The sequence below is a fragment of the Maylandia zebra genome, linkage group LG23 (genome assembly GCF_041146795.1).
Source record: "Maylandia zebra isolate NMK-2024a linkage group LG23, Mzebra_GT3a, whole genome shotgun sequence".
In the NCBI taxonomy this organism is placed as follows: Eukaryota; Metazoa; Chordata; class Actinopteri; order Cichliformes; family Cichlidae; genus Maylandia; species Maylandia zebra.
Genome location: NC_135188.1, coordinates 46,868,320 through 46,882,252, shown reverse-complemented (window position 1 = coordinate 46,882,252; position 13,933 = coordinate 46,868,320). Strand labels below are relative to the sequence as shown.

Genomic DNA, 13,933 nt, shown 5'->3' with positions numbered 1-13,933 from the left:
GTACGTATCACTCCGCGAGGCTCCTCGGTAGCCGTAATGCGCCGACAATCTATCAAGCGGTGCAGCTCCGTAGCTTACCAAAATCGTACTCAAACATTTGTGACAGATTGCTGAGCGCCGTGTACCACATAAAATCGGTTCGCGGCCATCAAGCACAACCAGAATTCATACATTAAGGCGCACTGTCAACTTTTGAGAGAATGAAAGGATTTTAGGGTTAGCGCTGTTAGCTCGTTAGCATGTTTAGCTCGTTAACACGTTGACGCCGTCCAGCCCCACGCATGGGGCGATGCGCAGTAACTCGTTAACGGAGATTTGCCGTGTCCATCTTGTCGCTGCCTGCACGTGAAGCGATGGGGGAGGAGGGGGAGTTGTCTTCAGTGAAGGCGAGGCGGAGTAACGTTGCGTAGAGACAAAAGTAGACGAAAGAGAGGCAAACTTGCGGCTCCACAACTATAATTATAACGTAACATAGACTATATCGATATAAAGGATATTGTCACATCTTATATCTCGTATAAAAAAATATCGATATGTTTTAAAAACTCGATATATCGTCCAGCTCTAACCGTGTCTATTTCTATCCAGGTTTAGTTTTACTGATTTGGCAGTGGAATCATTGATGGTACTTTTCTGTGTTCATGATTAAATCAATTTCGTCAGGATCCCCAACACTGACTGAAATGTGGCGCCAAACCCTGCCAGAGCATCCATTGTGATGACTTGAGATACATATTTACATTGACATGAACCAGAGACCAAATTTGGGTTCATCACTCCATCAGACCTGTTGCCACTTGTTGTCAGTCCAGTTCTTCTGTAATCTGACACACTTCATTCTTTTCTGTGTTTTCCTCTCTAAAGAATGGCTTGTTGACAGCCACCCTTCCACTGAGGCCATTTCTGATGAAGCTTCAGTGAACAGTAGATGGATCAGCTGAAGGTTCAGATATATCTCTTAGGTCCTGCGCCAGGTGTTTGCTAGACTTTTTCCTATTTCTTAACGACATGACTTCTCTAGGTAGTTGTACGTCTTCCATTTGTCCAATTTCCTCAGATTGTTTGAGGACACTCTGCAAATTGTGCTGAGATATGGCAACTCTTTGGGTGCTAACTCTTTGGAAATCACCTTGTGTTTGCAAAATACTATTTTATGCCTGTCAAACTGTGTTAAGTCTGGATTGTACTCAGACGAGGACAACTGGAGAACCGGCAGTCAAATAGTTGTCCCCGTTACACTTCTTTGAAGTTGTTTATTTGTAAAAAATGTTTGGAATCATGTATGATTTTCGTTCCACTTCTCACGTGTGCACCACTTTGTGTTGGTCTTTCACCTGGAATTCCAATAACATTGATTCATGTTTGTGGCTGTAATGTGACAAAATGTGGGAAAGTTCAAGGGGGCCGAATACTTTTGCATCCACTGTAGTTGCTGTAATGTGAATTCTCTGCAATGAGTCTGCGCGATCACAAAAAATTAGGCAGGTCTGTGCGGACCCTTGCGCTCACTGTCCAATGCCGAAAGTTATGTCACAGGGACACAAGCAGACTTGTGGATGCCAAACGTATAAAAACTGGTTCATCTTTGGAATTTTTTTATAGATTCACAGAACTGGTTCATCCCGTGGGTTAGGTGGCTATGCTTGAATGATTCATAGGTCAGTGTTAAGTGGCTGAGAACTATTGCTCAAGAGCGCTTTGCATTTTGCTTCCCAGGAGCCACACTCTCTTTTATCTTTGGGTGGTTTTTTTTTTTTTGGGGGGGGGGGGGGGGTTATGTGGGGTGGCTGAAGATGTTTGCTGTGCAGTGCAGTGGGTATCGAATCCATATAGAAGTGAGTCATCCTTGTTGTGCTGTAATAAGTGAAAGGCAGCAGGTTAATGAGGGCAAATATAATGGATAAACATGGTTATTCAAACACAGGGACTTCAAATTAAATTGCCTTGTGTAGCTAGAAACTAGGGCTGTGCGAGATGGCCTAAAATCCATATCACGGTATAATTTGAAGCATGAGCGGTAACAGTATATATCGCAATATCTTCTTTTCTTCTGTATAACATTTTTTACACACTATAGGGCACACTTAAAATCCTTTAAGTTTCTGAAACTCAGTTGTATATAGTATTTGTATTTGTATTCTATTTTTATCTTATTGTATATTTATTTTATTTTATTCTACTGTATATAGTATTTTATTTTATTCTATTCTGTACAGTTGTGTACTGTATTTATTCTTATTGTATTCTAATTTTTGCCTCATAACTTTTGCACTGTCCACTTCCTGCTGTGACAAAACAAATTTCCCACGTGTGGGACTAATAAAGGTTATCTTATCTTATCTAAACATCGACAGTGTGCCTTATCTATGAATTATGGTTGTGCTTCTTGACCTTGAACCGATTTTACGTAGCACACAGCGTGCAGCAATATGTCAAATGTTTTAGTACGACTTTGGTAAGCTATGAATGCGCACTGCTAGGTGCATTGTCGGAGCATTACGGCTACCGTAGTCAGGAGCCTCGTGGAGTAATCTGGGTCCTAAACCAGTGTTGCCAACTTAGCGACTTTGTCGCTATATTTAGTGAGTTTTCAGACCCCTTAGCGATTTTTTTTTTTTCTTTTCTGAAAAGCGACTAGCGACAAATCTGGCGACTTTTTCTGGTGTTATTGGAGACTTATTTATGACGACTTTTTGACATGAACGCGCGTATCGCTCTTACTCTCAACAAGCAGCGGTGCTGCCGTGGGCACCGCACCCGTGCCAAAGCGCTCACGGGCGGAGGATAGTCCTCCCCCCGCTGCTATCAGGGCAGCAGATGTTCACGCCTGTGCGTCCAAACTGCAAATGAATCGCGCATGAGCGAAGCCGCTGCTCCCGCACTGACTGTAACGCAGTCAGTTCTTCTTTTACTCGTACGCTGTTTTGTGGATCACAAGGTTTAAAACCACTCATAAACACACACACAAAGCAACTCCACCAGAGTGCCTATTTTGGGTCACTTTTGCCGGTCCAAGTGTGAGGGACCAAGCAGCCAAAGCAAAGAGGACACAGGCGAAAAAGTGTCTTCAAAAAGGTTTTTCTTTATTTTAACCCTCAAAGTCCAAAATTAACAACATTCAAAACCATTCTTAGCAGGCCCATAAAAGAGGTCAACTAAATATAACTCTACGAAAAGTAATTTCCAGAAACTTAAACAAAACAAAGTGAGACACAACTCACAAACTGACCTAATTACAAAGACACATGAGAGTAGCTTTTATAATGATTTGGCCAAACCATTTACACACAATAGGGGGGAAAACAAAAACACACTAATATTAACTAAGCACAGAATAACCTAACTAAACCTAAAACACCCCTGCTCCTGGTAAGCCCATGGTTAGTTCTGCTGAGCAGGCATTTTGTTCCCAGAGTCCTCGGCCACGCCTTTTGCCCAGACAGGAAACAGCCACCACCCAAACCCAGGTAACTCAAAGAAAGAGAAACACACAATGTTACTATGTGCGCGCCTCATAATACCAGTGTTAGGTTTAACCAAATGATTAATGAAGAAAACTGCAAAGCAAACTAATAAAGTAAAAAATGGACTAATTTACCCCTGTGTGGCTGATGCATCACACCAAGCCCGGGTAAAGGAGCAGGGTTGGAACAAAAAAACAAAACAAACCAAAAAAGCCAAAAGCAATAATCACTAAAAGAAATTAAATTTGTAGTTCTAAATAAATTCTAACTGCATTTAGGAAGTTTTTTACTGTCTCTTCCACGATGTTATTTCTCTCTCCCACAGCGTAGGTTACAATTACATTAGCATTACCAATTATGCAAATTAGGCGATGACGTCATTTGGCGACTTGCAGGACAGCCAATAGCGATTTTCCTTACTGAGGAGTGGGCAACACTGTCCTAAACTCCGTCTGCTTCAGGTCCCAAAGTCAAACGAACACTGCAGCATCACCGAGAGTTAAAAACTGTCTAAATTCTTTCATCTGCAATAAAACGATCAGCGTTGCTGCTTTACCAGGTGTAACAATTAAGTTTAACATCCATGAAAACAGGATTTATTAAATTAAACAGAGTTAGAAGTTAGCAGGAAGCTAGCTCGCTAGTTTCCACCTAAACATGGTCTTCACAAGGTTTACATTGCACCACTTTGTCTTAGTTTAAGAGTTCTGCTCCAGACCCTCGTCGTGTGTTTACTATCACCTTTACTATCAGGCCTGTGGGGAATTTTCGCAGGTATGCCGTGGGACCTCTGCTGACGTCAAGCATAGACAGACACGCACATGCATTTACCCGTGGTGCAGGGTTTTCCCCCCTCATGCTGCTTGTGGTAAATCTGACTCAAGAGACCCAAACCACTGTAACTTGCTGTACAGTACAAGTGTGTATCCATGCAGTTTTCACTGACATCACCTTCCCAGGGGTCCATCACACACTTGCATCCTCAGCATTGCGACTTGTGTTGTCACTGCTTCTCCTCTCGGTCCTATCTAAAGTGCTGAAAAAAATACATCCCCAGACACGTAGCCTCATACTTTCTAGGTAATTGTTGTCGTGACCAAAAACTAATTTTGCAAGTTTATTAAGGCAGGCTTTAATAAAAAACTCAGGCTCCCGCACTGTCGCACTGCTGCTGACAGTCTTGTAGTTTGCCTTATCGCACATGGCAGGGCCAGAAAGGTGATTTATTACCTTTCGTTTTTACTTAAAAATTAAAGCCCCCCCCCCTCCCTTTATTTTGACAGGTTGCTGCTCTGAGAAGCATTTACCCTTGCCTTGACAACCACCACAGTACAGGCATGCACACAGATCTCTGGATGGCTATACGTCTATATTATAGATTTGCTTTTTATTACACCTACCAGATACTATTATTGGGGAAGCGGCAGCATAGAGATTTAAGGAATGGGGTTGGGACTGGAAGATCGGTGGCTTGTCCCAACTAGTAAATGGAAAAAGTGAAAAAGAAACCTTTTTCTTTCCTTCATCCTATTACAAGAGAAACTGAGGAAAGTGAAGCACACATAAGTATGACAGTGTTTCCTCACTGGTCCATCAGAGCTGCTACAGTAAAGCTGTATTTGGCTGCTGAGATGCACTGAAATAGAGGAAGCTCATATCAGGAGTTTCAAGTAAAGTGAAAGCCACTTGCAGCAGCTGACCAAAGTTTAAAGGTGTTTCATGCATTAAATGCATTTTTTCTTCTAACTCTATTTCCCCCTTCTGCTTTCACTGACCTCTGTCCAGCCTCTTTCTCCAAATGCACGCAGTCTCTGCTCAAATCCAGAGGTGAAAGGGTTAAAAGCTTTCACTGCAATGAAGAGGGCCCGGCTTATCCCCGAGTCTATTTTTAGAAGCACACACACAGAAGAGATGTGCACGTGCAAGCACGGCGAACAAACGATCATTATTTTTGGTCTCCCGTGTAGATTCTCCTCGCCGTGATTGAGCGCTTTGTTGCCGTGCGGCTAAAAATGGAGCACGGGGCGAGTGCATGCGTGACACGACCGCTGGCTCTTTTGTGCGGGCGGTCATTGTGCTAGGTGCATGAGCCTCATCGAGGGTAATTTCGAGCCTCATTGTCACGTTTGCCTGGCCGTCCACTTGTGCTGACATGTTGTTTTCTGCCCCTCCGAAACCCAATTACAAAATTGTGGCAGATTGCAAAATGCACTTCAGCAGCGTGTTCCCACAAATGCCGCACCCTCTCTCTCTCTCGCTGAACCCGGTGAACACAGATGAGGCTGCTGCCAGCCAGACGGTTTGTCAGCGCTGTCCTCCCATGCGCCACCAACTTGGCTGAACATGAGAGTCCCATCCCAGGACAAACCCAGGGGGTTTCTTGTGCAGCGTCTGACTCGCCTGGATGCAAAAGGTTCACCGTGTCCTCACCAGCATCCTGCTGCTGCAGCCATGCTTGTCCTCCCTCCAAAATAATAATAACACCTAAAACATGCTATTTATGCAGGATGATGTCTCAGCATATGAGAAAAGCTGCGGTTTTAATTGGTGGCAGGACAAAGACAGTGCAGAGCGAACATGAGCTAATGAAGGGACGCATCTTTTGTCCCCGCGTCTTTTGTCTAGTCCCAGCTGAGAAACGGGATACACTGTGTTCTGCCAGCATGCTGTCAGCGGCAATTACGGTTTACACTGCTGCCTGGGAGCCCAATCCTTGTGCCTTTTGACATGGTGCTCCACAGTGCTTGACACGAAGCACAAATGTCTGGCCAGGGCATCAAGGAAATACTACGGTTACGCAAGAGGATCTACGCATCATCTTTGTCGGAACTCGAAGCACACGAGCGCTTAAAGAGTCGAGATGTGCGTGCATGGTAGGTGCGGAGCAACTGCGAGCTCTGATGCTGTGGGTGTTTGCTGTTGTAAGGCCCAGCGAGCAAAGCTTTACGGTTGCATCACAAATCTCCTAGCAACCATCATGGCTGCCCATTAAGTAGAGAATATTAAAGATGGACGCAAGATCGCTGTCAGTTGAAATAATTTGCACTTTTCAGGTTTTGTGGGTTAATTCGGGCTAAGGTCTGCTTTTGTTGTCACCAAATAAACGAATAATAGCGCACGCTTTGGAAACTCTTTTTACCTTCAACAGCCAGCAGGACGATGACGTGCTCGACGAACGCTGGAATCAAGTTACAGAGTTTTAACATATGTTCATAACTTATTGGGAAGCTCTCACTTTTCTGCAAGCTTTCTCGTTTTGTTTTGTTTTGGGTTTTTTTTGTCTCCATAAATGTAAAGTTGAACCATGCAGCTCCATACAACCATACAGCTGCTCTCAAATGATATCGAAAAGCTTATCACTGGCATCAGGAGAATCCCAGTTGATAGGGATTTGTACGGAAGAGGATTAGGGCCACTGAACAAAAGCCTGTGCTTGAGATTTTTTTGTGTGTTTTGTTTCTCACAACTCTGAGAGAAAAGTCAAAATTCTTACCTCAGAATTCTTTGGGGGGGTTTTTTCCCCAGAAAGAAAGAATTCTGAGAATAATGTCGGAGAAAAGGTTATTCTCAGAAAAAGTCGGAATTCAGAAAAAAAAGTCTGACTTATGACTTTTTTCTGAAAATGTCAGAATTCTGAATTTCTGAGAAAAACCTAAGAATTCAAAAACAGAAAAATACGAAGTTTTACTTCTATTTAAAATGTCTTTTTATTTTGGGGGAATATACACCCCATTTTTTAAGATGCTCTAATTGTCTTCCATATTTTCATAAAGCAGTGTTGACTGGATTTTTCGCTGAAGTTGATTTTTAAGTCGATTGCAGCTCTGTTTGTGTCGCTTTGCCTCACTGCACAGTAGATTTAGTATGTATGTTGGGGTGAATCGAGCCATGCTGTTGTAAAACATGTTGCTGAAGTGATGAGGCCTTTCTGTTTTAAAATGCCCCAAAACTTGTATTTATATGATTCAGCATTAATGGTGCCTTCACAGATGTGAAAGGTGCACGTGCATTACTGAACCCCTGAATGCTTTTACTGCTTGGTAAACGCTGAAAGGGCTGCAGATTCAAACATCGTAAAAGTACAGCAAGCAGCAATCCGGCAGCTGTCTTGGTTCCAACCAGGTTGTGTTATGAATGCACATTTGGCGCTCTCATATTTGAGATCATAGTCGAAGGAAGTGGCAAATATCATTATTATGCGCCACAGTCGAAACGGAGTGTGAAAGGGCCAATTTATGGGACCGTTCTTGTACAGTTGTGTGCAGTGGCAACAGGCCCGTTGCCACAACCCTCTGTTGAATGTTGTGGCATTGTTTGCTTTTGGTGCACAGTGAATTCAGGCCTGCACGTACTGAACATGACTTCAAGTATTCAAGATTTTGACTGCTGTGGAAGTCAAATTGGCCTGGGCTATTTGCTATGATGCAAGCAAACCAGTTGTTCTTCACCGTGTGGCGTTGGTGGTTTTCTCTAAATCAGCTGCGTTATCTTAAATGTGCGGCTTTTTTGAACATATCTCACACGTAAGTAAGTCACACGTAAGCCCTTATGGTCTGTGGCAGTTACACAGCAAAACAGCGTTTTGGACACGCGTCTGCAGCGTAATGACCAATTTCCAACTCATTTCTGATTTTTCTGTCACATGTAAGATGTGACCACCTTGTTTTTCCGAGTCTTCCAGCTTGAAACGAAAGGTCAGATGGTTGTTTTCTGACCGTCCGCAGGACGCAAACTTGGCCGGGGCTCACGCAGGGGTCACTCATTCTCTTTTTATCGGGGTCCCTGACGTCAGCCGGTGCCCTTGGGAAGCGAATCTGCGACCCAGAGGAAAAAGCCTCTTCAAGGAGAGGCGTGTTTGATTAATCGTATTGTTCCTGTCGGGTTCACCTTGCTCGCTGGAGTCACCCTGGACAGAGCAGCCAGAACGGAAGTGCGCTGAATGTAATGAGGGCCGGAGCATCCTTCCTCTCTTTCTCAGTCACTGTCTCGCTTTGTAAATGCCACAGCGGCGCAGACAAACGTCTCATTCTCTTTTCTCCGGCATAACAAAGGCCTCTGTCAACATACAGTATGCTCTCGTTGCCAGGACCGGTCAAGTTTGCCTCTTGTCTCTCCTTGGAGATGCGGCGGACGGAGCCCCTTCACCATTTTGCTAAGCTCGTTAGTCCTGCACCCCCCCCCCCCCCCACCCATTTATATTCCCTATGACAACATATTTTTGATGCAGCTACGCTAACTTGAGTCGACTAACTCTCTGCCTGAGGGTAGAAGAAGCTATTTATGGCTCCCTGTCTCCCGATTCTTACCCAGTGGAACTGAAGGATGGAAGGATGGAGAGGAATGGAGAAAGGGAGATATGAAGGAGCTACATTGAGGTGTTGGGGGGGGGGGGGGGGGGCTCTGCTGTGTAACTAGGCTACATTTAAGATTGATGGATCCTGTCGCCAAGGTATAGGGCACTACTTTGGCGGGTTATCGCTTCATTACGTTGCTCTCCGACTGCTGTGTGTCCCACTCTCCCTCTTCAGTGCTCCAGCACACACCTATGCTCCCTCCTCCCCACGTGAGTGTCGGGTATCAACCCTGCGGTTTGGGGCTGAAAGCTTATACGCTTTGTCTAACTAACCACAGACAACGACACGCGCACCCCTCCACCAATTCCCCACACTTAAAAGTCGGAGATGTAAAGCTCCCACCAGCAATTTGTGCAAAAGCAGGGCGTAGAATTACTCCAAGCCACAGGTGTCATGCACAGGCAGATGCACCTCATTTCCATTGCAAAATGCAGCAGCGTGTGTTTCATTTGAATAGGAACGTCAGGGGATATCGGCTCTCACCGATGCGGACGGGTTTGTTTTTGGAGAGGCTTTGACCACCTTGTAATATTTCCTCGCTCTTTACATAAAGTCTGCAGGAGTTTGAATTTGAATGTCACCTGTGTGTGTAGATCTGTTTCAACAGGGCCAAATGTGACACTCAAGCCCACGCCCAAGCCCTCACTTGTTGGGGGGACAGGGTGGTTGAAGGTGGAGGGTTCGGGGGTACTGGTGCATCAATTCGCGCAAGGTGGCGCGAGACGAATGCACGTACATAATCAGCGCAAAACGCATCCCTGCAGCTTCAAGGCTAATTAAGAGCGTGCGTCTGTGTGTATGTGCCCGTCTGGTCCAGAGAGAATTCCAGAAATAGATCACGCACAGCGAGACGCTCGCCCGTTTCCCTCTCCTTTTTTTTTCTTTTTGATGCCTCCGGAGGGATTTTACATGGATTTTCATCTCGCGTCCAAAAGGAATAATTGCATATTTGTGCCCCTCAGATGTTTTTGAGCCTTGTGCTCAGGATTTTTAGATGTAAATGTATTTATATACAGATGGCTCAGGTGCTCGTGTTTACTATGAATACACACACATATAGAGGGTGGATGAAGCAGCAGTAGTCGCAGGTTTGTGTGCGGTTGCAATGCATGCACTATTTCAATGTCAGTGTTTTTTTTTTTCTCGTTTCGCCGTTTCGTTGCTTTTTCCTCCATCTTTCCATCGCCTCATCATCCCTGCTTCCCTCTACCTCTCTCCCCTCTTACCCCCTCCATCCCCTGATGCATCCTCCTCCTCCACCACTACCCTTCTCCGTGGCTCTGCTTTTTATAGCCATGTCTTCCCAGGGCTCGGCAGCTACAAAAGCCTTTTCATGTTGCCACTATAATTACAGCCTACACACACACAGACACACACATGCGCACACATGCACATTAGAGGAGTGTCTTTGTGTCTGTATGCATGTGCGTTGTGTGTGTGTGCCTGTGTGTGCTCCTGCATGTGCCGTTACACACAAAAGGGTGAGCTATTTTTACCTCTCTCCCTCCCTCCCTCTCCTCCTCTCCATCGCTCCCCCCACCTCCCCGCCACCACCATCCCCCTCATCCCTCTCTGCCGCCGCTGCTTGCTGCCAGCCACATTTGCTATGCTGAGCACAGGCAGCATCAGTCGAGCCCCAACTCCTCTCCTCTCCTCTCGCACGCCGAACTCGCGCGCCCCTCGGCGTCCCCTCAGAGCTTTTCCGAGCACCCCTGCGGTCGCGAAGACCCTCCGCGCATTCACCACTCGCTTTCTCTCTCCGGCCAATGGAACGCGCTCAGGTGTCGGTACCGTTGCCGCTGCACGCGCCGGCCGCAGCGCAGATGACCTGAAGCCCGCTTGTTTGCACTGTGGCTCTGTTTCTTTTTTTTTCTTTTAAAAAACTGCCCGATTAGGTTTGTCGCTGGAAGCTTGTCTCAATGTTGCGGACCATATTTGAAGCGGAGTGTTCTCTCTCTCCCACAGAGGGAATCCTGGGAAAGGAGCAGCCGCTCGAGGTCCTGAAGACATCGGCGCTCAACCACATCCCAACAGGTTGGACACTCTGGATGTTTGTTTGGGTGCACGTGTATGTGTGTGTGAGCTTCTATAAACCAGAGTGTGTGTGAACAGACGTGATTTCACTATTAACCACATCCTGTGTGACTTTGCATGCGTGTTTGTTTCTCCTGGGATGTCATAAATTGTCGTGCCGTTTGTGAAGTGCCATCACGTCAGAGATGTCTCTGCACTTTGTCCGACTGAAGGTTGACGGCGTTTGACGGGACGACGCCGTACTTCTGTGTTTTATTTACGCTGGTGTCTCAGCGTGCCGTTTGTTTTTCCTTTTTCTTGGTTTTTTTTGCTGAATGACAATCCAGCAGTGTGTTTGCGAGCTCACGTGAAACTACACCAAAACAAACTATTCCACACAGTTTCATCTCCCCCAAACAAATCACACCACTTCCTGTGAACCCCGCCACCCCGAGTATGCTCAAATCGTCAAGTGTTTATTAGCAGCATACAAGCGTGGAGAGTTCATAGCAGCGAGAGGACAGAGGAGAGATGGAGCAGCGCAGAGGGAGGCCAGAGTACAGAAGTGAAAGGGGCACAGATGGAGAGATGAGGTAATCTGAAGGAGAAATGAGTCTGAGGTAATATATGCATAATGCATTATCTAATTCAGTAATGAGGGCGCTTCTAATGCTTCTAACACAGAACAATTTGGATTGTCGTGGTTGAAAAATAGTTACAAAAGAAAACAAAAATGGCAAAAGGCTGATTCATAAATTTCCTCCCGTGCTGCTCTTTCCACGGCTCTCCCAGAGCAGCGATGAAGAAGTGCTGTAAGCTCGAACAGCCTGTTGCTTCAGGGGAGCAAACAGCAAAGTTTCATCTTTGGTTCGACCCTAAGCGTCTTGGTCTTTCACGGGCTTCACGCGCTCTCTCTGTTGGGGTTGTTTTCTGCGCGCCTTCCGGCTGCGCTGATAAAATATTGAAATCTGCCGGAGTGACTTCATCAGATATTCTCCAAATCTGTTGTCTTGGATACAGAGCGGCTCGGGGCCCTCCGCTTTGGTGTGACCCCGGACCGTTCGGTTCTTTCTCCTGAGAAGCGAGAGCTGCGGGAAATCTTAACATCTACATCGCTGCATCATTAAAGCCGCTTTTGTCATGTGATCCTAATGTAACCAGATGCTGGTGGTTGCATCTTAGCACACAGTGCAAAGCTCTGGTCGGTGCACCTGCACGCAGCTGTGCAGGTCCATTTTTTCACCAGCGTTGTGTTTGTTTTGTTTTTTTAACCGAATAAATTGCGTTTCCTGCAAATCTGCAGAAGCTCAAAGCAGAGATGTCGTAATTTAGCCGCAGACTCTGGTGCCAGCTTCTTGTTTGTTAGGATGCTGACATATCTTATGTAATGCTAAACCGACTGCTTGGAGGTTTTGAAGTGCTATTAGACATATCAGGCACGTTTGAAAAGTGGAATTGAGAAAAAAAGTGGCACCGCTTTCAGACATTCTCTAGTCCAAGGAATAAATTGAAGAATAAAATAGTCGGCAGATCATTCCATCAAAAAATGACATCGCTGCACGGCGTTAGCTTGGGCAGGCCTCAAAGTCGAGCTCATCCATAGTCACGTCAGACCAGCTGGTGGTGTGCTGTGCTCTGTTTGGTCAATTTCATGTGAGGTTGACTTTTTAAGTATCTTCACGCTGCCCGTAGCTGCTGGGATCTACAAGCTGCTTTGCAACCCACCTCGCCCCTTGTGTTGGACCCCAGCTCCTCCTTTCACGACCTTTTTTTTTTTTTTGCTACTGATTTGTGTTTAATGGTTCTGCTGCTCTCAACCTCTGGGTTTCCATGTCTGCAGATTGAAGAGGAGTTGCTAAAAATAATATTCAAATTTTTTTATAAATAAAGAAATAAAGTAATGCAAATGGCCGACTTCCTGTTTTACTGCTTTGCTGTCACTTTAAATTGAATGTAGCATTAGAAGTATGAGAACAAATGTTCTCTTGATCTGAAATATGAACAAATCAGCTGATGATATAAAGAATCATCAGCTGATGCCCTAAACAAGGACAACTGACAAATTTGACAACCCCTCCCCCTCCTCCCCCTGCAGAAGTAGATGTAGTTCAAAGAGCGCTCACCTCTCTCTGATAGTGCACACCTACTCTACTGAACGCATCTTTGCGTTGAAGCCCTCACCATCCTCTATTTGTGCGTCATCCCAGATAGCGAGGTCTGACACGCCTAATTTAAAGCCTGGTCGCAAAGGACTTCTGCACGTACCGCACCTCGGCTTCACACGTCGCCCCGCTCTAGATCTCACATGTTGTGTCTCTGCCGTCTCCTTCCTGTTAGCCCGCGGTGCCGCAGACCGCTCTGTGATGTCATTGAGACGGCGACAAGTCGGGGCTTGCATTCAGAAGAGCAGGACTTGCTGCACCTCGACACGTTCCCCAACGCCACGCCTTACCTGTTCCCTTTCCCTACTTTGCCCGAGGTCTGTTTGTGTTTTTTCACTTTTTTCTTTTTTTGGAGGTCGCCGGGCCGTTTCAGAGCCAGTCTTGCTCTGATAGCTCTCACTGAGAGAAAAACTAAAAGAGATGTTCACGCAGCCCGCTCTCAGAGGCCGATAAAGCGACCGCAGCTATTTTCCATCATCAACAGATGTGCTACTTGTTGCCTCTCGTCGCACCCTGCTGCTAAACTCACTGTGAAACCTGTTCTTTGTCTCTTTGCACGGCGCCAGAAAATAAAAAAGAGAGCGACCTCAGTCACATTTTGCTTCTCTAAACAGCTCCGCTCGGCTCTCAGTATGACATCTATTAAGCCTAATGAGTGTGGAGCTCAGCGAGTCAGACCGTGGGATATACGCTGTGCTATCCGAGTCTCAAATCAGAGACGCCAGCCCTCTGCATTGTCTGGTATAAATAGATCCGCAATTGGAGCCAGAAGAGTTGTGGAGTGCGCCTGAGGGGTTGTAAACAGATTGTGATTTGTTGCGGAGAGATGGAGGGAAGAAAGGTGGAGAGGAGGGAGGGAGGGAGCTGCTGAGCGGGTAAGGACGCAAAATAGGGCTGCAGGATAGGGGACACAGGGATGGAGGGTAGAGGAACAGCTGAC

At 45.9% G+C, this 13,933-nt stretch overlaps 1 protein-coding gene across 6 annotated transcripts in view; it reads left to right on the top strand.

The window, feature by feature from the left end:
• The window catches only part of LOC101464986 (histone deacetylase 4), an 88,100-nt gene that overhangs the window by 14,889 nt on the left and 59,278 nt on the right, over positions 1-13,933 (top strand). For 5 of the 6 annotated variants that reach the window (XM_004575193.3, XM_004575191.3, XM_076880635.1 and 2 more), the window contains exon 3: positions 10,784-10,852. The exons of the other annotated variant lie outside the window; for it this stretch is intronic. In XM_004575193.3, coding sequence (XP_004575250.1) covers positions 10,784-10,852 — 69 coding nt within the window. The remainder of the gene's footprint in view (positions 1-10,783; positions 10,853-13,933) is intronic. 6 annotated transcript variants of the gene reach the window in all.